Source organism: Suncus etruscus, chromosome 10 (genome assembly GCF_024139225.1).
Source record: "Suncus etruscus isolate mSunEtr1 chromosome 10, mSunEtr1.pri.cur, whole genome shotgun sequence".
NCBI lineage: Eukaryota > Metazoa > Chordata > Mammalia > Eulipotyphla > Soricidae > Suncus > Suncus etruscus.
The window spans coordinates 96090478-96113395 of NC_064857.1; the positions used below are offsets into that span (position 1 = coordinate 96090478).

General features: G+C 43.9%; 1 protein-coding gene across 1 annotated transcript in view; it reads right to left on the bottom strand.

Annotated features, from left to right (window-relative positions):
* KNL1 (kinetochore scaffold 1) overlaps nucleotides 1-22918 on the bottom strand; it is a 66439-nt gene that overhangs the window by 17786 nt on the left and 25735 nt on the right. The window contains 6 exon segments of the mRNA XM_049781716.1: nucleotides 2777-2864; nucleotides 4839-4955; nucleotides 5619-5709; nucleotides 10170-10285; nucleotides 16020-16118; nucleotides 22799-22866. Coding sequence (XP_049637673.1) covers nucleotides 2777-2864; nucleotides 4839-4955; nucleotides 5619-5709; nucleotides 10170-10285; nucleotides 16020-16118; nucleotides 22799-22866 — 579 coding nt within the window.

A 22918-nucleotide genomic window follows, 5' to 3' on the forward strand; every position in this document is an offset into this window, starting at 1 on the left:
TAAGAAATTAAAATAAAGGGGGCCCGGAGAGATAGCACAGCGGCGTTTGCCTTGCAAGCAGCCGATCCAGGACCAAAGGTGGTTGGTTCGAATCCCGGTGTCCCATATGGTCCCCTGCACCTGCCAGGAGCTATTTCTGAGCAGACAGCCAGGAGTAACCCTGAGCACCGCCGGGTGTGACCCAAAAACCAAAAAAAAAAAAAAAAAAAAAAAAAGAAAAAAAGAAATTAAAAAAGGGCCGGAGAGATAGCATGGAGGTATGGTGTTTGCCTTGCATGCAGAAGGACGGTGGTTCGAATCCCAGCATCCCATCTGGTCCCGGGAGCCTGGCAGGAGCGATTTCTGTGGTAGAGCCAGGAGTAACCAGAGCGCTGCTCTGTGACCTTAAAAAAGAAAAAAAAAAAAAAAAAAGGTACACACACAAATCCCCAACTCTAAAGGTTTTCCTAGCAACACCCTTAGTCTATCTGAAACCATGTTCCCTTTAGCTTTCTATTATAGTTACACTGGCTTTATTTCAGAACCCTGTGTTGTTTTTGTTTGTTTGTTTTGTTTTTGTTTTTGGATCACACCTGGCAGCACTCAGGGGTTACTCCTGGCTCTACGCTCAGAAATCGCTCCTGGCAGGCTCAGGGGACCATATGGGATGCCGGGATTTGAACCAATGACCTTCTGCATGAAAGGCAAACACTTTACCTCCATACTATCTCTCCAGCCCCAGAACCCTATGTTTTTATTTCCCATAAAAGACTTCTGTGTGTACTATTCATATTAAATAATCAGCTCTTTTCACTTCTCACCGTTTTTGGGTGGGCCACATCTGGTGGTGCTCAGGGGTTGTTACTCCTGGCTCTGCACTCAGAACTATTCCTTGCAGGCTAAGGGCACCATATGGGATGCCAGGGATCAAATCCAGGTTGGTTATGTGCAAGGCAAATGCCCTACCTGCTATGCTATCTCTCCAGCCCTCATGCCTAACTTTTAGCTAATTATTCTTTAGATCATAGCTTAATTCCTTAGAGGAAAGCCTCTTCTAAAATGATTAGGTCAAAATTATTTCAGAAAAAATAATTTTTTTCTTTTTGGTTTTTGGGTCACACCCGGCAGCGCTCAGGGGTTACTCCTGGCTCGATGCTCAGAAATCTCCCCTGGCAGGCACGGGGGACCATATGGGATGGCAGAATTCAAACCACCATCCTTCTGCATGAAAGGCAAACGCCTTACCTCCATGCTATCTCTCCGGCCCCTGTAATCTCTTTTTTCATAGCACAAAGTAATTTTGTATGAGTCAGGAGATAGTACTTGTGACCTAGGACTTAATACCTGACTTAATACCTGGGGCTGGAGAGATGGCACAGCTGTAGGGTGTTTGCCTTCCAACACAGCTGAACCAGGATGAATTGTGGTTTGAACCCAGAATCCCATATAGTCCCCTATGGCTGCCAGGAGCGATTTCTGAGAATAGAGCCAGGAGTAACCCCTGAGCGCTGCCAGGTCTAGTCCAAAAACCAAAAACCAGAAGAAAAAAAAAAGGAGAAAATACACCACACCATAAGTTTTTCCAATCATTGTCAAGTGCAGCCCTAGAGGACACTGAGATTTACCAGGGTGTCCCTAGCAATACAGAACTTAAGTAGGCTGCATACTTGGGACTTACTATTGAATCACTAGTCTGGTTGGCTAAATATTGCTGAGATTGGATTCCAAGATGCTTTAACAGTATTTTATTTTTATTTTTAATATTCTCTTCGTTGAGAAACCACCATTTTTTTCCTATTATAGTCTCCTCTATCATAATAGCATAAAGAGCCTTTCTCTTTTGTTTTTGGGCCACATCCAGTGGCACTCAGTGCTCAGAAATCACTCCTGGCAGGCTCAGGGGACCATATGGGATGCCAAGGATCGAACCTGGGTTGGCCACATACAAGACAAATGCCCTATTCACTGTGCTATGAGAATAGTTCTGGGTTTTTTCATTTGTTTAGTATTTTTGTTTGTTTTTGGGTCACACCTGGTGGTATACAGGGTTTATTCCTGGCTCTCTACTCAGCAATTACTCCTGGTAGGCATGGTAGATAAATGGAATACTGGGAATTGAACCCTGGTAAGCAGTGTGCAAGACAAATGCCCTATCTGCCGTGCTATTTTCCTACTTCAAGCATGAAGGTTTTTCCCCCATTTCCTTTCTGCTGTTGCTGTTGTCCTCAGAGGTAACTCTTCGTAAAGTGTTGGGGACCATCTTGCTATGAGGCAGTGATCAAAGCAAGGTTGATTGCATGCAAAACAAGAGCCCTAAACTATCTTTCCAGTCACTGTTACCTGTTTCTTTTTTTAAAGTTATATATGTTCTAAGACATGATGAGTTTATCATAATTTATTACTATTTTTATTTCTTGTTTATGAAAGATTAAAGTATCAGAGTTTTAATTTGCTCTAATTTAATTTCTCACGCTGGTAACACCAGATTTCAAACAGTAATATCAGAAACCTAAATTTGTAGGGGCTGGACTGATAGCATAGAGGTAGGGTGCTTGACTTGTACGTGCCCTTCTTGGAACTGACCCAGGTTTGATTCCTGGCATCCCATATGGTCCCTTGAGCCTGACAGGAGCAATTTCTGAGTGCAGAGCCAGGAGTAATCCCTGACTGCCACCAGGCATGGACCAAAAACCCAAACAAATAAAAACAAAAAGCCCAAACAACAAAAGTCTATATTGTAGAGAAGCATTTTAAAAAAGTAAGGTTTTTCTTTTGGAAAAGTATTCAAATTAATTACCCATTTCCACTTCAGTGAGACAATTATCAATCTTCTTAAGTGTATTGTCCATCTTGTCTATCCTTATCTGAAGTTTCTCCTTCTCATTCTAAATACAATATTATAGATTGTCAAATTAAACCACCACACAAAACATATCAACATTACAAATGGTTCACATTGGGGCCGGAGAGATAGCATGGAGGTAAGGCGTTTGCCTTTCATGCAGAAGGTCATCGGTTCGAATCCCGGTGTCCCATATGGTCCCCCGTGCCTGCCAGGAGCAATTTCTGAGCATGAAGCCAGGAGTAACCCCTGAGCACTGCCGGGTGTGACCCAAAAACCACAAAAAAAAACAAAAAACAAACGGTTCACATTGCTGATAAAACTGCTGTTTAAATCATGAATAGGTAATATTAAGGTAAAAGCTCCAAATTCAGACATTTATTTATTTGTTTGTTTATTATGAGACCACACAGAGCAATGCTCAGGAGTTAGTCCTGGCTCTGCACTGAGGAAATTCCTGATGAGCTGGAAGGACCATATGGATGCTGGGGATTGAACCCAGTACTATATTGTACTCTCTCTCCAACCTTATACTTAAAAAAAAAAAAATTATCATTATTATTTTGTTTTGAGGCCATACCTATCTTGGCTCAGGAATACTTTTGGTTTGTTTTTGATTTTGGGCCACACCCAGTGATGCTCAGGGGCTACACCTTGATATGCGCTCAGAAATCACTCCTGGCTTGGGGGACCATATGAGATGCCAGGGATAGAACCACGGTTCATCCTAGGTTAGCACATGCAAGACAAACGTCCTACTGCTTGCGCCACCACTCCAGCCTCATCAAAGATACTTCTGGCAGGGCTTAAGGGACCATATGTAGTGCTGGGGATCAAACCTGGTTGGCTGTGTGCATTGTAAGTACCTTACCCCATACTTTCTCTTCCGCCCTTAAAAAAAAAAAAAAGTTTGGTTTTTGGTTTTTGAGCCACACCCGGCGGTGCTCAGTCCTGTGTCAGGCAAATGCCCTACCGCTGTGTTATCTCTCTCTGGCCCCTAAAAAAATTTTTTTTGTTTTTGTTTGTTTGTTTTTTGGGCCACACCCGGTAACGCTCAGGGGTTACTCCTGGCTATGCGCTCAGAAGTCGCTCCTGGCTTGGGGGACCATATGGGACTCCGGGGGATCGAACCGTGGTCCGTCCTAGACTAGCACTGGCAAGGCAGACACCTTACCTCTAGCGCCACCGCGGTGGCCCCTAAAAAAAATATTTTTAAAGCATACTTAAAATAAAAAATAAACTCTGTCTTGGGGTCGGAGATACGAGTATATATGAGTTATATATATACATACAACATACAAGAACATATGAGTCAAAAAAAGAATAAAATAAATAAATAAAAAAAGAAATACGAGTCATATAACCTCTCTCTGAGCTATCCTTGGCCCTGATTTTGGCTTTAATGTGACATTGTTTCTTCAAAGGGTAATGTTACAACTAACATTTCCCAGACTAATTTGTCAATGGATAGTTCTGTGTTTGTTTTTTTTTTTTTTTTTTTTGGTTTAGGACCCCACACAGTAGTGCTTAGGGCTTACTCCTGCCCTGCACTCAGGGAATCAGGGGACTACCGCTATGCTATTACTCTAGCCCCCTAAACTGACCTTTCTTAACATTTTTCTTTTTGGGGGCAACAACCAATGACGCTTAGGGGTTATTCCTGGCTCTATGCTCAGAAGTCGTTCCTGGCTTGGGGGGAACATATGGGATGCCGGGGGATCAAACCGTGGTTTGTCCTAGGTCAGCTGCGTGCAAGGCAAACGCCTTACCACAATACCACTGCTCCGGCCCCATTAACTTTTTTTTTTAGTTTTTGGGTCACACCCAGCAGCACTCAGGGACCATATGGGATGCTGGGATTCGAACCACTGTCCTTCTGCATGCAAGGCAAAAGCCTTACCTCCATGCTATCTCTCTGGCCCCGCTTTCTTAACATTTTTGTGTTCTTACCTAACATCTCTAAGGAGTATCCTTTATAACTAGAGCTTTCTATTCTATGCTATTGTGTATTAATTACCTGAGCTGACTGCACCAACTTGCTGTAGAGAGCCACTTTTCCTTGATGAGTGAAGACTTTAGTCATCTTTGTAAAACGTGATTTTATTTTGTTCAAGTAATTTCCAAAGGCCTTCAACTGTGAAAAGAGTGAAAGACTATATTACCTAAAACAAACAAGTTATAAAAGGCAAAGTTCTAAACTATAACCATACTAGACTCATTTTTGGTGGGGAGGAAAGGCACGTTAAACCCAGTGGTGTTCCAGTCTTGTTCCCAGTATGATGCTTAGGTGACAATGTGGTGCCAGAAACTGAACACAGGGCAAGCATGACAGCCCTTTGAACAGTCTCCCGGCCTCATATACTCAATTTCTGTGGCAAGGTGCTTCTCACTTGCAAACTAAATTTCATTTTAATAGTTTAAGAGCAGAATCAAAGATTTTCATATGTTATGCTGATCATTTCTGACTTAAAAAGAGTTTACATTCATAATTACTTGTATAAGCAAACAAACCTTGTTAATATATTTGAGAAGTTATAGAACATATCACTATCAAATAGCAGTTACTTTTCTTTTTTCGGGGTGGGGTACACCCGTTTGCGTTCAGAAATTGATCCTGGCTTGATGAGACCACATGGGACATTGGGGGATTGAACCGCAGTCCGTCCCAGGCTACTACTTACAAGGCAGATGCCTTACCTCCAGCGCCACCTCTCTGGCCCCATCAGCAGTTACTTATTTTACACAATTGCTTAAGTTATTTATATTAATTTCCATTCACAAGATGAAACAGAAGTACCTCTTCATCAGAGCACTGCTTCATTTTTTCCCACAGATTCTTATTTACATCGGTTAACAGCTTGTCTTGGTTCAGAGCAGAAAGCTTTAATCTAAAATACAAAATAGTTACTTGGTATGGGTTTCAGAAGTCATCTTGAATTTCTCCTCATAACTATACTTAATTTTTCTTAGTTCTTTTATATAAAAAAAAGAAAATTCACTGAAGTATAATGGTCAGTGTATTAATTTCAAGACTTTAATATATTCGAGAAATTTATGAATCAATACTAATTTCCTCACAAGAAGAATTTTCCGGGGCCGGGCGGTGGCGCTAAAGGTAAGATGCCTGCTTTGCCAGCGCTAGCCTTGGACCGCGGTTCGATCCCCCGGCGTCCCATATGGTCCCCCAAGCCAGGAGGGACTTCTGAGCGCATAGCCAGAAGTAACCCCTGAGCGTCACCGGGTGTGGCCCAAAAACCAAAAAAAAAAAGAATTTTCCATTATCAACATTTTGTGTGTGGGGGGGGCATACCCGGCGGTGCTCAGGGGTTACTCCTGGCTATCTGCTCAGAAATAGCTCCTGGCAGGCACGGGGGACCATATGGGACGCTGGGATTCGAACCAACCACCTTTGATCCTGAATTGGCTGCTTGCAAGGCAAACACCGATGTGCTATCTCTCCAGCCCCCATTATCAACGTTTGACATGAAAATATATTGCTTTTATCCTTAAGGTCTATCAATGTACAACTTTGTGAAGTTGTAGCTATTACTTAAAAGTTCCCAATTCGGGCCCGGAGAGATAGCACAGCGGCGTTTGCCTTGCAAGCAGCCGATCCAGGACCAAAGGTGGTTGATTCGAATCCCGGTGTCCCATATGGTCCCCCGTGCCTGCCAGGAGCTATTTCTGAGCAGACAGGCAGGAGTAACCCCTGAGCACCGCCGGGTGTGACCCAAAAACCAAAAACCAAAACCAAAACCAAAACCAAAAAAAAAAAGCATTATTTAAGTAGATTTTGTTATATTAAAAGATCCTATTTAGGGGCCGGAGAGATAGCATGGAGGTAAGGTGTTTGCCTTTCATGCAGAAGGTCATCAGTTCGAATCCGGCTTCCATATAGTCCCCCGTGCCTGCCAGGAGCAATTTCTGAGCATGGAGCCAGGAGTTTTCCCTGAGCACTGCTGGGTGTGACCCAAAAACCACACACACACACACACACACACACACACACACACACACACACACACACACACACACACACACACACACACACGATCCTATTTAACTCAAAATTATTCTCAATTTTTTAAAATTAATAAATTTTTTCTTTCTTTTTTTTTAGAGGGAGAGAGAGGGAAAGAAAGGAAAAAGGGAGAGTGGGAGAGGGATAGGGAGGGGGAGGGAGAGGAAGAGAGGGAAAGGAGAGAGAAAGGAGTAAGAGAAGGAGAAAGGGGGCCTGTAGAGATAGCACAGCGGTGTTTGCCTTGCAAGCAGCCGATTCAGGACCAAAGGTGGTTGGTTCGAATACTGGTGTCCCATATGGTCCCCCGTGCCTGTCAGGAGCTATTTCTAAGCAGACAGCCAGGAGTAACTCCTGAGCACTGCTAGCAGGGTGTGGCCCAAAAACCAAAAACCAAAAAAAAAAAAAAAAAAAAAAGAGAAGGAGAAAGGGAAGGATAGAGGGAGAGCAAGAGAAAATTAATACATTTTTAAATTTTAATTTGAATCACTATGGGATGCAGTTACAAAGTTGTTCATGATTGTTTCTTACGATATTCTGACATCCTCCTCTTCTCTCCAGTGCACTTTTCCACCACTAAGTGTCTCCATCCCACCCTCCTGCCTGTCCAGCTACTTTGATGATAGACATTCTCTCCCCCCTCTCTCGATGGTAGACATTCTCTTCCTTTCTTCCTTCTTTCCTCCCTCCCTCCCTCTCTGACTCTCCTCTCCTCTCCTCTCCTCTTCATGATTGTTTCGTACGATATTCTGACATCCTCCTCTTCTCTCCAGTGCACTTTTCCACCACTAAGTGTCTCCATCCCACCCTCCTGCCTGTCCAGCTACTTTGATGATAGACATTCTCTCCCCCCTCTCTCGATGGTAGACATTCTCTTCCTTTCTTCCTTCCTCCCTCCCTCTCCTCTCCTCTGCCTCTCTCTCTCTCCCTCTCTCTCTCTCTCTCCTCTCTCTCTCTCTCTCTCTCTCTCTCTCTCTCTCTCTCTCTCTCTCTCTCTCTCTCCTCTCATCTCTCCCCACCCTCCTGCTCAGCTACCTCTCTCTATGGGTAGAGGGATTCTCTCCTATCTCTCTCTCATCCTTTCCTCGCCCCAACTCCCCCCACCCTACCCTCTTCTCATCCTCTCTAGTGTACTCTTCCCACCACTAATACCCCCAGTTCCCCCCACCCCTGCCCAGCTTACCTCTATGGCAGACATTTTCATCTTTTTCTGTCAGGCATTGTGGTTTGCAATATTATTATTGAAGATGTATCTATCATGCATATCACTTTACCTCCTTTCAGCACCTAGTTTTTGTCTAGGTTGATAAATTTCAGCTATCATAGACAAATTTGAGACACTCAAGTTGGATTTTTTTGTTTTTGTTTTTACCAGGTGGTGCTCAGCTCTTACTCCTGGCCCTGTACTTAGTACTTGAATGTGATCAGGGGACCATACTGAGTGCTGGGGATTGAACTGAGGTCAGTGGTGTGTAAGGCAAGGGCACTTTTTTTGTTTGTTTTGTTTTTGGGTCACACCTGGCAGCGCTCAGGGGTTACTACTGGCTCTACATTCAGAAATCGCTCCTGGAGCCGCAGAGATAGCATGGAGTTGAGGCGTTTGTCTTTTATGCAGAAGGTCATTGGTTCAAATCCTGGCATCCCATTTGGTCCCCTGAGCCTGCCAGGAGCGATTTCTGAGCATGTAGCCAGGAGTAACCCCTGAGCGCTGCCGGGTGTGACCCAAAACCGAAAAAAAAAAAAAAAAAAAAAAAGAAAAAAAAGAAAAGAAAAATATTAAAAGAAAACGCGCCTGGCAGCCTTGGGGGACCACATGGGATGCCGTTTTGAATCACCACCCTTCTGCATGCAAGGCAAACACCTTGCCTCCATGCTATCTCTCCAGGCAAGGGCAATTTTATCTCTCAGGTCTCCAATGCCTTTACACATATAAAGTAATTTATATTATCCAATGATAAAACCCCAAAACATATCTCAGTGCTTAGCACATAAGATGTTCAGCATGTTTATTGAATGAATATGTCAAAATTCAGCAATATGTATTACTATGTAAAATTTAACAGTATATTTAGTTTCTATATTTATTTATTCATTCATTCATTCATTCATTCATTGGGGGGGTGTCTTGGGATCATACCCAGCAGTACTCAGAAGCTACTCCTGAAGCATTGCTTGCAGGTGGATCCCAGTGGTAATCTTGGGATCTTGTGGTAGGGGGGATCTAATTTGGGCACCTCATATCCAAGCACTTGTGTCACCCCTTTGAGCTATCTTTCCAGACTCCTTTTGTTTTATGATCACACAGAACTTATTTCTGTCTCTACCTTCAGGGATCATTCACTCCTGGTGGAGCTTTGGGGACCATATGGGATGTTAGATATTGAAGCCTGGTTAATAGCAAGTAAGGCAAAGTGCCTTACCCTCTGTATTATTATTCTGGCCCGTCCCCCAGAATGTTCTAGAATGTTCTTTAAAGATTTATGATTAATACATCATACTAATTTGTATGAGACCTACAATGGCATGGAAATATATCTTATATATTGTTTATCACTTTTTTTTTTTTTTTTTTGGTTTTTGGGTCACACCTGGCAGCGCTCAGGCTCAGGGGTTCCTCCTGGCTCCACGCTCAGAAATTGCTCCTTTCAGGCTCGGGGGACCATATGGGATGCCGGGATTTGAACCACCGTCCTTCTGCATGCAAGGCAAACACCTTACCTCCATGCTATCTCTCTGGCCGTTATCACTCATTTCTATGTACCAAGTAGATATCATTCCCAGTTTATAAATACAAAAATGAAAGTTAAATATCTTACATAAGATTATAAAGGGCCAGAGAGTTAGCCCAGTGGTAGGGTATTTGCCTTGCATGCAGCTGACCCAGGATGGACCAAGGTTCAGTTCCCGACGTCCCATATGGTCCCCCCAACCCGCCAAGAGTGATTTCTGAGCACAGAGCCCTGAGCACTGCTGATTATGGCTGAAAAAACAAAAATAAAACAAAACAAAAAAGATTATACAGTTAGGGGCCAGATGGAGCACACCTTACTGTGCTCAGGGCTTACTTCTGGCTCTGTGCTCAGGACCTGATGGGGAGTAGGAATCAAAATGTGATACTGGAGGTGAAAATTGGATCAGACATGTGCAAAACTCTACCCACTATACTATCATTCTGGCCTCAGGTTTGACTGGTCACACAGTGAGAAATCTTCCCTACATATCATGTTGCCACTAAATGCCACCAACCTTTTCCTATGTCACAATGTTAATTCAATTAAGACCTTACCACACAGATTATTCACCCATTCAACAAAATATAAATATTCATACTCTTCAATCTTTTGGTGAAGAGCATCACAATCTTCTCTATAAATCTGTATCTTGGGTCGGTAAACATATTGACTTAACATCAAGTCTTCTGGAGTAGCTGGTGTGTTTATAGTAAACTGAAAAAAAAATAATCAGAGAACAAAACCAGATTCAAGAACTACTTCAGGGTACTTATTTTTAAAAGTTCTAAAAAAAACCAAAAAAACCTCTAAATAGTTTACCTTTACACACCTAGCTGGAAAGAGAATTCCACTCTCTGCCATTAATTACAGTTCACTTCTTTTTTATTTTTGGGTTTCTTCTTTTTTTTTTTTGGTCCACACTTGACTGCTCAGGGGTTACTCCTTGCTCTGCACTAAGAAATTACTCCTGGCAGGGTTGGGCAATTATATGAGAAGCTGGGGATCGAACTTGGGTTGAATATGTGCCAAGGCAAATACCCTACCTACTGTGCTATCACTCTAGCCCCCAAAATTTACTTCTAATAAAATCTTTATGAGAAGTATAGATGTTACACTTAAACTAGTTTGGAAATGGCTATGCATTATTTTATAAAAATAAAGCCTGGGGGGCCCGAAGAGATAGCACAGTGGCGTTTGCCTTACAAGCAGCCGATCCAGGACCAAAGGTGGTGGGTTTGAATCCTGGTGTCCCATATGGTCCCCTGTGCCTGCCAGGAGCTGTTTCTGAGCAGACAGCCAGGAGTAACCCCTGAGCACCGCTGGGTGTGGCCCCAAAACCAAAATAAGTAAATAAATAAATAAATGAATAAATAAATAAAAATAAAGCCTGGGGCTGGAATGATAGGGCATTTGCTTTGCACACGGCTGACTTGGGACAGACCCAGATTAAATCCCCGGCATCATACATGGTCCCCCAAGCATGCCAGGAACAATTTCTTTTTTCTTTTTTTTTTGGTTTCTGAGGACACAGAAGAATAGCTTAAGGGTTTAGGATCCAAATTTAAAATCCTAGTGTCCAATATGTATCAAGAACAATCGTGGTAGCTTTTTGATCCTAGCAGCTCCACTCTCTGCCATTCCTGGTTACACAAGCAATTTCTAGCCAAACTGCCATCAAAAGAATGCAATCTACTGGGAACACCTACAATGATGTTAGCCCAGCTGTCAAGAAATGTGATCTCTAACAAGCTGTGTAAACACAGTAGCTAGCACCAAGCTCCATTTATGTGCACTAAGAGTGTGACCCTGACAAAGCATCTGTGCAAACACCAAAATCTTATATAGCACCCTCTGGTGATGCAACAATCAGGTATCTGCAATACTCCAGCATCACAAGAATATCAACATCATCAACAACAAATGTGGAAAAAGGAAGCCAGGGAACTAGCTCATAAATCTAGAGTTCATGTCAGAGGCTTAGTTGGATTGCTGGTACCATGTGGTCCCTGAGAGTAGCCCCTGAGCACATCACTGAGACCCAAGAAAGTCAGTTTCCCAGGTTATACTTTTCTGTTATCTCTAGTATCAATACTTACTGCTATTCCTGACTATTTTTTTTTTTTTTTTGGTTTTTGGGCCACACCCGGTAACGCTCAGGGGTTACTCCTGGCTATGCGCTCAGAAGTTGCTCCTGGCTTGGGGGACCATATGGGACACCGGGGGATCGAACCGCGGTCCGTCCAAGGCTAGTGCAGGCAAGGCAGGCACCTTACCTTTTAGCGCCACCGCCCGGCCCCTATTCCTGACTATTTTTTTGTGTGTGGCGGGGAGTGTTGGGTCACACCCGGCGGTACTCGGATTACTCCTGGCTATGTGCTCAGAAATTTCTCCAGGCAGGCTGGGGGGACCATATGGGATGCCGGAAATTGAACCTGGGTCCATCCTAGGTTGGCTGCGTGCAAGGCAAAAGCCCTACTCTTCTGGTCCCACATTCCTGACTCTTTGTTGTTGTTTTGTTTTTTAGGTCACACCCGAACACACTCAGAGGTTACTCTTAGCTCTGTACTCAGAAATAGATCCTGGCAGGCTCAAGGAATCATATGGGATGCTGGAAATCGAACCCAGGTCTGTCCTGGGTCAGGTGCGTGCAAGGCAAAAAGCCCTAATGCTTTGCTATCTCTCCAGCCCTATTCCTGACTATTTTAAGTTTCTCCACCACATGTAAAATAAAGCAATTAAATTTTATAGATTTAAACAGTGAAAAAAATTTTAATATCTAATAGTTCTAATTCAATTATCATTTTTTTGCTGTATGTGCCAAAGACTGAAACCTAGAGCTACGTATATACGTTTTTAGACCATACATGGTGGTTCTCAGGTACTACTTTTAGTTCTATGATCAGTTATCACCCCCAGAGATTGAGTACCATGTGGTGGCCGTATTCAAACCTTGGCCTCCAGGGGCTAGAAAGATAGTACCATGTGTAGGGCACTTTCTTTGCACGAGGCTGACCCAAGTTCTATCCCTGGTATCCCATATGGTCACCAGGGGCCTGAGCAAAGAGCCTGAAAAAAGAACCAAGACTAAGTCTTGGGGCCAGAGAGATATCAGAGCGGTAGGGCATTTGCCTGGCATGCAGCAGATCCAGGACGGATGGTGTTTGAATCCCGACATCCCATATGTCCCCCGAGCCTGCCAGGAGTGATTTCTAAGCGCAGAGCCAGGAGTAATCCCTGAGTGCAGCCGGGTGTGACCCTAAAACAAAACAAAACAAAATAAAACAAAAGACTAAGCTTCACACATGGCTGGATATGGCTCCAAAACAAAACAAAACAAAAATACCAAAAATAATGTGTACACATGTTTGGGGCTTGTTCTTGAAAGTTAGAACTCATCTGTAGTTACTTTATTTTTTTTTTTCATGGCAACATGCTAAGGATTGAATCCAGGCCTCACACATTGGCAAGGCTCTACTGAGTTACATTCCTGGTCTGACAATTTGTGGGGCAAATGGGGGGAGGACATGCAGTCATATCCAATTGTTCTCAGGGAGAACATATGTGGTAACAAGCCAGGATCTGAAGAAGCATCACTGCTATTGCTGCATGCTAAACAAGCATTAGCTAGTACAAACCTTAATCTTTGCACTAACTCTGTGGTCACTGATAATGATTTTTCAGCCCTTCCTTTCCTTCCCTTCGTTGTTGTAATGCCTATGGGTAATACACATACCTGTGATGTTCACACATTTTTAGCTATGGTGTTCAATGGGGGTCACACATCAGGTTACTTGCTATGCTGCAGTATCACCAACATTTGTACTTTTTTGGTCATAGCACTTGCATGCTTGCTCACCAGGGATAAGCACTTCTGAGTGCAGCATACAAGTTATACAAGTTATAGATGGTGCCACTGACAGGTATAGAAGGGGGAGTAACTGTGCTATTCACACATGTGCCAGAGGTTGTATTTACTGGAAATGACACTCATACATCTTTTGAGTTTCAATGTTTGTCATGGGTCACAAATTTTTTTTGTGATGTTTCAACACATCTGGTTCTACTCCAAGTATGGCCAGAAGTCACTTGAGAGATTGGGAATGGCAGACAGCAGAACTTACAAGTTCAAATAGAGAGCTTCCAGAAACACTCTTGGCACATATGAAGCACGAAGAGTTTGAACTCATGGTCAAATTTTGTGGGAGGAGTACACAGTGCTAAAGGGCCACTCCTGGCTCTATAGTAAGAAACCATACCTGCAGTGCTCATATACAGTGCAAGGATTTGAATCACTCTCATGGCTGCAGCCACATGCAAGGCAAATGACTTGACCTCTGTACTATCTCTCTGGACCTTTCTAAGTGGCTTTTTTATTTTTTTTTATTTTTGATTTTTTGGGCCAACCCATTTACCCTCAGGGGTTACTCCTGGCCAAATGGGATGCCAGGTATTGAACCAAGGTTCATCCTGGATCAGCTGCGTACAAGGCAAATGCCCTACCTACCACTGTGCTATCACTTGGGCCCCATCTAACTGGATTTTTTTTTTTGGTTTTTGGGCCACACCCGGCGGTGCTCAGGGGTTACTCCTGGCTGACTGCTCAGGGGTTACTCCTGGCTGTCTGCTCAGAAATAGCTCCTGGCAGGCACGGGGGACCATATGGGACACCGGGATTCGAACCAACCACCTTTGGTCCTGGATCGGCTGCTTGCAAGGCAAACACCACTGTGCTATCTCTCCGGGCCCATCTAACTGGATTTTTATGGTAGTGGGAAAAGCATAAGTTCAGAAAAAAACTTTCAAAAAAAGAAGAGGGGCAAGAGAGATAGTATAAGAATTAAGGCCTTTGCATTGAATATGACTGTCTCAGTTTTGATCTCTGGTCTTGCATATGGTTCCACAAGTACCTCTAGGGAACACCAAGCGATGCTCAGGGCTTACTCCAGACAGACTAGGGGGTACCCGAAGTGCTGGCGATTGAACCCAGGCTAGACCTATGCAAGGCAAGCACTCTACCTGCTCTACTATCTCTTTTGCTCCTTCAAGTACCACTAGGAATAACCCCCTGAGCACAGAACTAAGAGCATTTCCTAAGTAATGCCTAATATAGCCTAAAAAAAAAAAAAAACAAAAAAACAAAAAAAAAAAAACCAACCCACAAAAATAGATTGCAAGTAATTAGGGGAAAAAATCTTCATCCTATCATACCAGGCTATAAAAAGTTAAGCTTTTATGCTAACCACAGTTGTACTTTCTATAGCAAATAGCTTTTTAGGGAGTTTTGTTTTGTTTTATTTTGACCCTGCATATGGTGTTTCAAGTACCACTAGGCTACACTAAGAGGTACTCCTGTGTTGGATTACTGATCCTAATCAGTATTCATACTCCACCCTAGAGTGTAATCTGGTGATGGGATTACTGGATCCCTCCCTCCCTGTATTCCTTCTCCACCAAATGGCGTGGCCTGGTTCTTGTGAATAAAGCCTGGGTTTCAGAAATGAAGGGCCTCATTCTTTGGTCTTCCTCCACTAAGCTACTTTCCTTCTTAGAAGCAGAAGGAATGTGTTGTGGGATTCCTGGTATGACAGTTGTAATTTCTTTTTTTGTTTATTTTTGGGCCACACCTGCTGACACTCAGGGGTTAGTCCTGGTTATGCACTCAGAAATCGCTCCTGGCTTGGGGGACCATATGGACGCCGGGGGATCGAACCACAGACCATCCTAGGCTAGCGCTGGCAAGGCAGATGCCCTACTGCTTGCACCACTGCTCTGGCCTTGACTGTTGGAATTTCTGAACTCATTCTTGTACCCTTTCACTATGTGGATTATTTCCTGCCTTGATGTTTGCTTCCAGACCTGAGTCTCACCAGATCCTAATTTTGGAGCCTGGGGTTTCCACTTATATTCCTGGTAGACTTGGGGAACCATAAATGTAGCAGAGGATAGAAACCAGGTAAGTCACATGCAAGGCATGTGCCTTAACCATTATACTATCTCGCTGGCCCTGCATATAGGTTTTATTTGTTTTGTTTTGGGCCACACCCAGTGATGCCCAGGGGTTACTCCTGGCTATGCGCTCAGAAATCACTCCTGGCTTGGCAGATGCCTTACCACTTGCGCCATAGCTCTGGCCCCTGAATTTATTACAAAATTTGCCTCCTTATAGTCTTTCTTGCTTTCAAATAAAGCCCTGCTGATGCAGTTTTTAGCAAACAAATATATTTTTTGTTTGCTTTTGGGTCACACCAACTGTGCTCAGTGTTACTACTGGCTGTGTTCAGGGTTCACTCCTAGTGGGATTCAGAGGCCATTTTGGAGTGCCAGGAATCAAATTCTGGTCTACTTAAGAGATGTACCCTCCCTGTTATACTACTGATCTGTCCCACAACATTATTTTTTAAATGAGGTAACTACTATGCTGTTGTATTAAATAAGAAATTGCACTTACTTTGGCTGGGAGGTTGCTCTGTCGAGGCTTCTGTATCAAAATGTGAACTTGAAGAAGTATAAAGAACTCTTTTAATGTTATTCTCCCATCTTTAAGTTTCTGAGGAGAGAAAATAAAATGACTGCATTAACATTAATATTCACTGAGATATTTTGTTTGATTTTTGGGGCCACACCTGTGGTGTTCAGAGTTTATTCCTGGTTCTGTACACAGGAATCACTCCTGACAGGCTCAGGGATGCTGGGATTGAACTTGGGTCAGCCTAGTATAAGGCAAACACCTACAACCTACAAACCTACTATGCTATTGCTCCAGCTCCTGTGAGATTATTTTGAATATAACCAACTTATTCATTTATAAATACCTTAAGATAGTTTGCATAAGGGCCAGAGCGGTAGTGTGGAGTGATTAGGTGTTTGCCTTGCTGGCGCTAGACTAAGACAAACCAAGGTTCGATCCCCCAGTGTCCCATGTGGTCCCCCAAGCCAGGGGCGATTTCTGAGTGCATAGCCAGAAGTTACCACTAAGCGTCACCGGGTGTGGTCCAAAAATCAAAAAAAAAAAAAAAAAAAAAAAGAAAAGAAAAAGAAAAAAGAAACTGAGGACAGGGTCATAGTACAAGGGTTAAGGCAGTGCTTGTCAAATAGTGGGCCATGCCCTCCCCCAGGGGGTGAGAGGCTCCATAAAGGGGGCGTCTTTGACCTCGGCAAACACTGTCACAACAAGCTAAGCCCTACTTTAAACCCTGCTTCGAAAAGTTATGCACTGCAAAATGTGTTCATGGTAGCCATTAATTCAGGCATCACCTCTGATTAAAAAAATCAGCACAAGGGGGCCGGAGAGATAGCATGGAGGTAAGGCGTTTGCCTTTCATGCAGAAGGTCGTTGGTTTGAATCCGGCATCCCATATGGTCCCCTGAGCCTGCCAGGAATGACTTCTGAGCATAGAGCCAGGAGTAAACCTTGAGTGCTGCTGGGTGTGACCCGTCCCCCCCCCCCCCAAAATCATTTTTTTTAAAATAAAGATTCTATTTACAGTTGCATGGGGGGTGTGAAAAATGTTTTCTTCTTCTTAGGGGGGCATGACAGAAAATAATTGAGAAGCAATGGGTTAAGGTGAGGAGACAGAGCTGTGGCACAAGTGGTAGGGTGTTTGCCTTTCATGCGCTAACCCAGGAAGACGGAGGCTTGATCCCCTGACGTCTCTCTTTTTTTTTCTTTTTTCTTTCTTCTCATGAGAGAGAGAGACAGGAGAGAGAGAGAGAAAACAGAGATGGAAAAAAAGGGGGAGAGAAGGAGAGGGTTAGAGCGACTCCTGGCATCTCTTATCTCTTATCACCCCAAGCCAGGAGTGATCTGAGTGCATAGCCAGGAGTAATCCCTAAGTGTCACCAGGTGTAGTCCGAAGAGCAAAACAAACAAACAAACAAACAAACAACAAAAAGGGTTAAGGTGCTGCCTACACACAGCTGACCCCAATTTTTTTTTCCTTTTGTTTTTGGGCCACATCTGGGCAGTGCTCAGGGGTTACTCTCTGCTCAGAATTCAAAATCACTTCTAGCAGGCTCAGGAGACCATATGGGATGCTGGGGATTGAACCCAGGTTGGCTGTGTGCAAGGTAAACACCTTACCCACTGTGTTATTATTGCTCTGGTCCCTGACCCAAATTTAATACCTGGGACCACATATGGCAGGAGTCTCAATTTACCTGGGGGCCGCAGGAGGCAAAGTTGGGGTGATCCTTGAGTACAAAGTCAGTAGTAAGCCTTGAACATTGGGGGGTGTGACCCAAACAACTAAAACAAAACAAAACAAAAAAAGATTCCTCTAGGGTGTAGTGTTAAATAAATAACGATGAGGCTCGATGGTGGATGATGCCATCCAGCCCACATGGCTCTGCAACCTCCATGCAGCCGGCGAGTTCCAGGCCCAGGTGAAATCACTCACACGCAGGCTTCAGGAAGAATCATCTTTATTTATGCCCTAGCCACCACAGGTGTGTGGCCTATGTCAACCTTTTAAGCATTCAGCTATATTTTGCTAGCCCTGCATCTTATCTCCTGTTAGCCATCTTCCCTTTGGGCTCCATGCGGCCCAAAGATCCAAAAGCCAGGAAGCCAAGCCGGGCCAAGAGAGAAACGGCAAAAAGGGCAAAGAGCCAAAAGGGCCGAATTCCCTTGGTCCCAGCCTTATCTACCTTTTTCCAAACCCCTTCCAGGAATGGGAGGTCTTGCAGGTAAAGTTACACCTACTATCCGGTTCAGACCCCTCCCAGAAATGGGTGGGTCTTAGGGTACACCACATTTCCCCCTTTTTTAAATATTTTCATGCGCCAACGTAATAAAGTGAAAATTAATATACCAGCCCTTTTCAAAAACATATTATTTGCAAAATATACTTTACACCTGTAACCTAAAATTCTATTAATGCTTTTTTACCAAGCACTATTTCGGAACTTTCATGTTCCTATATTTTTAAACTATATTGGGGGAACTTCACTGTTCCTATATTTTTCCTATACACAAGTACTTTAGCATACATGCATAACATACATTTTAAAAACAGGCTAAGTACATTAAAATACACAGTAAAACATTTTGCAATTGAAAATATTAACTCTGAAAGACAACAAAACACATTTAAATTATAAAGAAAATGACTAAGACAAAGATGCAGGTGGTTAGAAATTAGATGTTAAAATGGGCTAATTTGTATTACCTCCCTTATATTTTTATTTTTTAACCACTAACTAATTAAAACTTATTCCATCACCAACTATGAGTAAAATATTACTACCCACTAATTTTATACACCTAAAACCATAGTTTAGATTAATTTGTCCCACGCTGATCTCACCACGTGGCTTTTGTAAACTTTTAAAGTTCAGATGTTGGTTTGTCCCACGTGGCTTTCTTCCGTAGTTCCAGGCTCCGCTGCCGGTTTGTGATCTGGAGCGTGGATTCCAGGTTTTTCGCTTTTCCGGGCAAAGCTGAGCCCAGCCAAGCCGATTCCAGCCGAGATCCCAGCCGAGCCGAGCTGCTTGGAGCTTGCCGCTTGGAGCTTTTTGCCGCAGGGGCTTCACCGCTGCCTTTTTTCCCCTCTGGGAGCACTTTGGATGTTCAGAGTTACAAGTGATTTAAACTAAAAGTTCAGTTAGAAATTTCCAAAGTCGAAATCCAAATTTAAGCCAAAGGTCATTTTCAGAAAATCAGTCCACTTTAAATACAGTCTTTTTTCTCCTCCGTTTCCAATTTAAGCTTTTAATAAGTTTTTGTAGAGGCCGAGGTTTTTGGTTTTTGTAACAAAGTTTTAGTTCTGGGCCTTGGCCAGAGGTGGTGCAAGCTTTCACCTCTTTTGTTTTAATGGCCTTTGAACCCCCAGATGGGGTGTTGGCCATTTTTAAAAATGGTTGCACGTGGCCCAGGGTTTTGGGCTCAGTGCACCCGACAAGAGCCAAAATTAAACTGAAAAGCAGAAATGTTACCATTGTTGCTGGTTTCTTGGGTCCAGGATTCAGGTCAAAGTTCGGAGCGCCAGATGTAGCATGAAATAATTAACGATGGGGCTGGATGGCGATGGATGGAGGCCTTTGTGCTTAGGCCCCAGCCACGTGGCTTCATCCCCCATCCTATGGATCTTATTTACTTTGGCGCCCATTGTGCGGGTGTGTGTGTGTGGCTCTTCCTTCGAAATAGGGGCCTAATTCACTGCCTCCAAAGATGGGCTTTCTTCTGCTCAAACTGGACTGGAATGGAAAATGTGTGTCTTCTAACCTGCTACGCAGCCTTGTGAGCATCTCATCTAAGGATCTCTGTCTCCGAATTACTTTCGGGCTTTGTGATTGCCCCGGGAGCTCCCCATGGCCTATTAGGTCCTGAATATTGGAATTTCTTACTCGACTTTGCTTTTCAAGGGAATACTTACTCGGAATTGATCATCTTGGATGCTGTAGATTTTATTCTACTCTGGAGCTTGTAGTTGATTCCTTTACATCTGTTTCTGGTTTTGAACACCCTGTGTTAGGCTAAAAAATTTTTTCTATACTTTTTCCCGTGATGCACTTATGCAAAAAGCCACTCTTTTACAATTGCTTAGTTATTCTTTTTACAATTAAAAATATATATATATTATTTATTTCTGTACATTATTATTGTTTATTGTTTCTTTACAAAAAAGGGGGAATTGTAGCATATGAAAAAGTTTCCATAAGATGATTCTTGGAATTGTATTTAAAAGTGTTTCCTTAGGATTGTTCTGTGACTTTTGCCCCACCTAACCCTTCCAGGTGGGGCGCTGTGGAGTTGGCAATAAATAGCTTGAGGGACAGGAGTGAGGGGTCCTTCTGTGAAAAAGCTGCTGGCTGCAGGAGGATTCTCTGGCTCTCCTTGCCCGATCTTTTAAACCCTATCGTTCTTGTCTGTGTGGATTATTACTTGCTGCGGATAAATATTACCAAGGCCTTCCCCCGAAAGGGGACAAGGGGATGGGAAGTAATTTCTCATTCTGGGGACTGTTCTTGGATTCACAAATACCCAGCCAAGATAACGGCGAAGATATCTTGCATAGGGCAAGGCCACAAAATGTTGTACGGAGGATGGCTCGAGGGCCGCGAGTTTGAGACCCCTGACATATGGTTTGCATGAGCATCTCCAGGAGTGACTACTGAGCACAGGACCAAGAATAAGTTCTGAACACTTGGGTGTGGTCCAAAACAAAACAAGAGTTGAGAAACAGACTGGGATGGTCAGCTGGGTTTGGAGCTCACAGCAAAGGTTGAATAAGGAGGTACTGAGAGCTCTAAAAATTCTTATTAGGTAGAAAGGTATGGGCAAATTAAGCATGGTTCTTTGGATTCATAAATAATTTTAATCCTTTTTTTTTTTTTTTTGGTTTATGGGCCACACCCGGTGGTGCTCAGGGGTTACTCCTGGCTGTCTGCTCAGATACTCCTGGCAGGCACGGGGGACCATATGGAACACCGGGATTCGAACCAACCACCTTTGGTCGTGGATCGGCTGCTTGCAAGGCAAACGCCGCTGTGCTATCTCTCCGGGCCCTTTGATCCTCTTTTTTAATAAGCTGCAGGAAGAATTAGATTCACAGAAAGAATGGGTACTAAATTTATAATGAAGTATCTAATCATTTCTAAAGTTTTAAATTTTAAAAAAGGGGAAAAACTGGGGAGATGGTTAAAAGAACTGAAGTGAATGCTTTGCATACCGGAGTCCCAGTTTCAATCCCCGGCACCATCTGACCTCAAGCACCTCTATGTTTGGGGAGGGAAGAAGGGAGAGAGGGAGATAGGAAGGAAGGAAGGAAGGAAGGAAGGAAGGAAGGAAGGAAGGAAGGAAGGAAGGAAGGAAGGAAGGAAGGAAGGAAGGAAGGAAGGAAGGAAGGAAGGAAGGAAGGAAGGAAGGAAGGAAGGAAGGAAGGAAGGAAAGGAGGGAGGGAGGGAGGGAGGGAGGGAGGGAGGGAGGGGGGAGGGAGGGAGGGGGAGGGAGGAAGGTAGGCAGGCAGGCAGGAAGGCAGGCAGGAAGGAAGGAAGGAAAGAAGGAAGGAAGGAAGGAAGGAAGAAGGAAGAAAGGAGGAAGGAGGGAGGAGAGGAGGGAGGAAAGGAGGGAGAAAGAAAGAAGGAGGGAAGAAGGAAGGAGGAAGGAAGGGGGGGAGAAAAGGAGGAAGGAAGGAGGGAGGGAGAAAGAAGGGAGGGAAGAAGAAAGGGGGAGGGAGGAAGGAAAAAGGAGGGAGGAGGGGGAAAGGGAGAGAAGGAAAGAAGAAAGGACGGGGGAAGGGTGAGGGAAGGAGGGTGAGAGGAACGAAAGAGGGAGAAAGGGTGGGAGGAAACTTAAAAATGGAGACAGGACGTGGAGAGATAGCACAGCGGCGTTTGCCTTGCAAGCAGCTGATCCAGGACCAAAGGTGTTTGGTTCGAATTCTGGTGTCCCATATAGTTCCCCGTGCCTGCCAGGAGCTATTTCTGAGCAGAGAGCCAGAAGTAACCCCTGAGCACCGCCAGGTGTGACCCCCCCCCCCCAAAAAAAAAAATGGAGACATAGCACAGAAAAGGCATTTGCTGGGGCCGGAGAGATAGCATGGAGGTAAGGCGTTTGCCTTTCATGCAGGAGGTCATCGGTTCGAATCCCAGCGCCCCATATGGTCCCCTGTGCCTGCCAGGAGCAATTTCTGAGCCTGGAGCCAGAAATAACCCCTGAGCACTGCCGGGTGTGACCCAAAAACCACAAAAAAAAAAAAAAAAAAGAAAAGGCATTTGCTTTATATGCAGCCAGTTTAGCAGACCCTGGTTAAATCCCTGGTACAAGGAGTCACACCTAAGCACAGAGTTCCACTTCCACCCCCAATAAAAAAAAATAAATCAATTGCATTAGAAATAAGAAATATGTTGGGGCCTGGAAGATGACTGAGTGGTTTAAAAAGGGCCTAAGGTGGGCCCGGAGAGATAGCACAGCAGCATTTGCCTCGAAAGCAGCCGATCCAGGACCAAAGGTGGTTGGTTCGAATCCCGGTGTCCCATATGGTCCCCCCGTGCCTGCCAGGAGCTATTTCTGAGCAGACAGCCAGGAGTCACCCCTGAGCAATGCCGGGTGTGGCCCAAAAACCAAAAAAAAAAAAAAAAAAAAAAAAAAAAAGGGCCTAAGGTCAAGGAACTATAAATTTAATCCCTGGTGCTAGTGCAGAGCATGAACAGAGGTGATCCTGACAGCCTTGTATCTGGAAATCACTGGTAAGGGGCGAAATAAAAATGATAAATAATTTAACATACCTCCTTCAAGCTCTCTTCACTAGTAGGATCTGTGAGAAACTGCGATTCAATTTGACTATTGCGGTGTGCTAAAAGTAAAGCAAATTCAGGTGATGAATAAGTCAATTAACTTTTCAATTT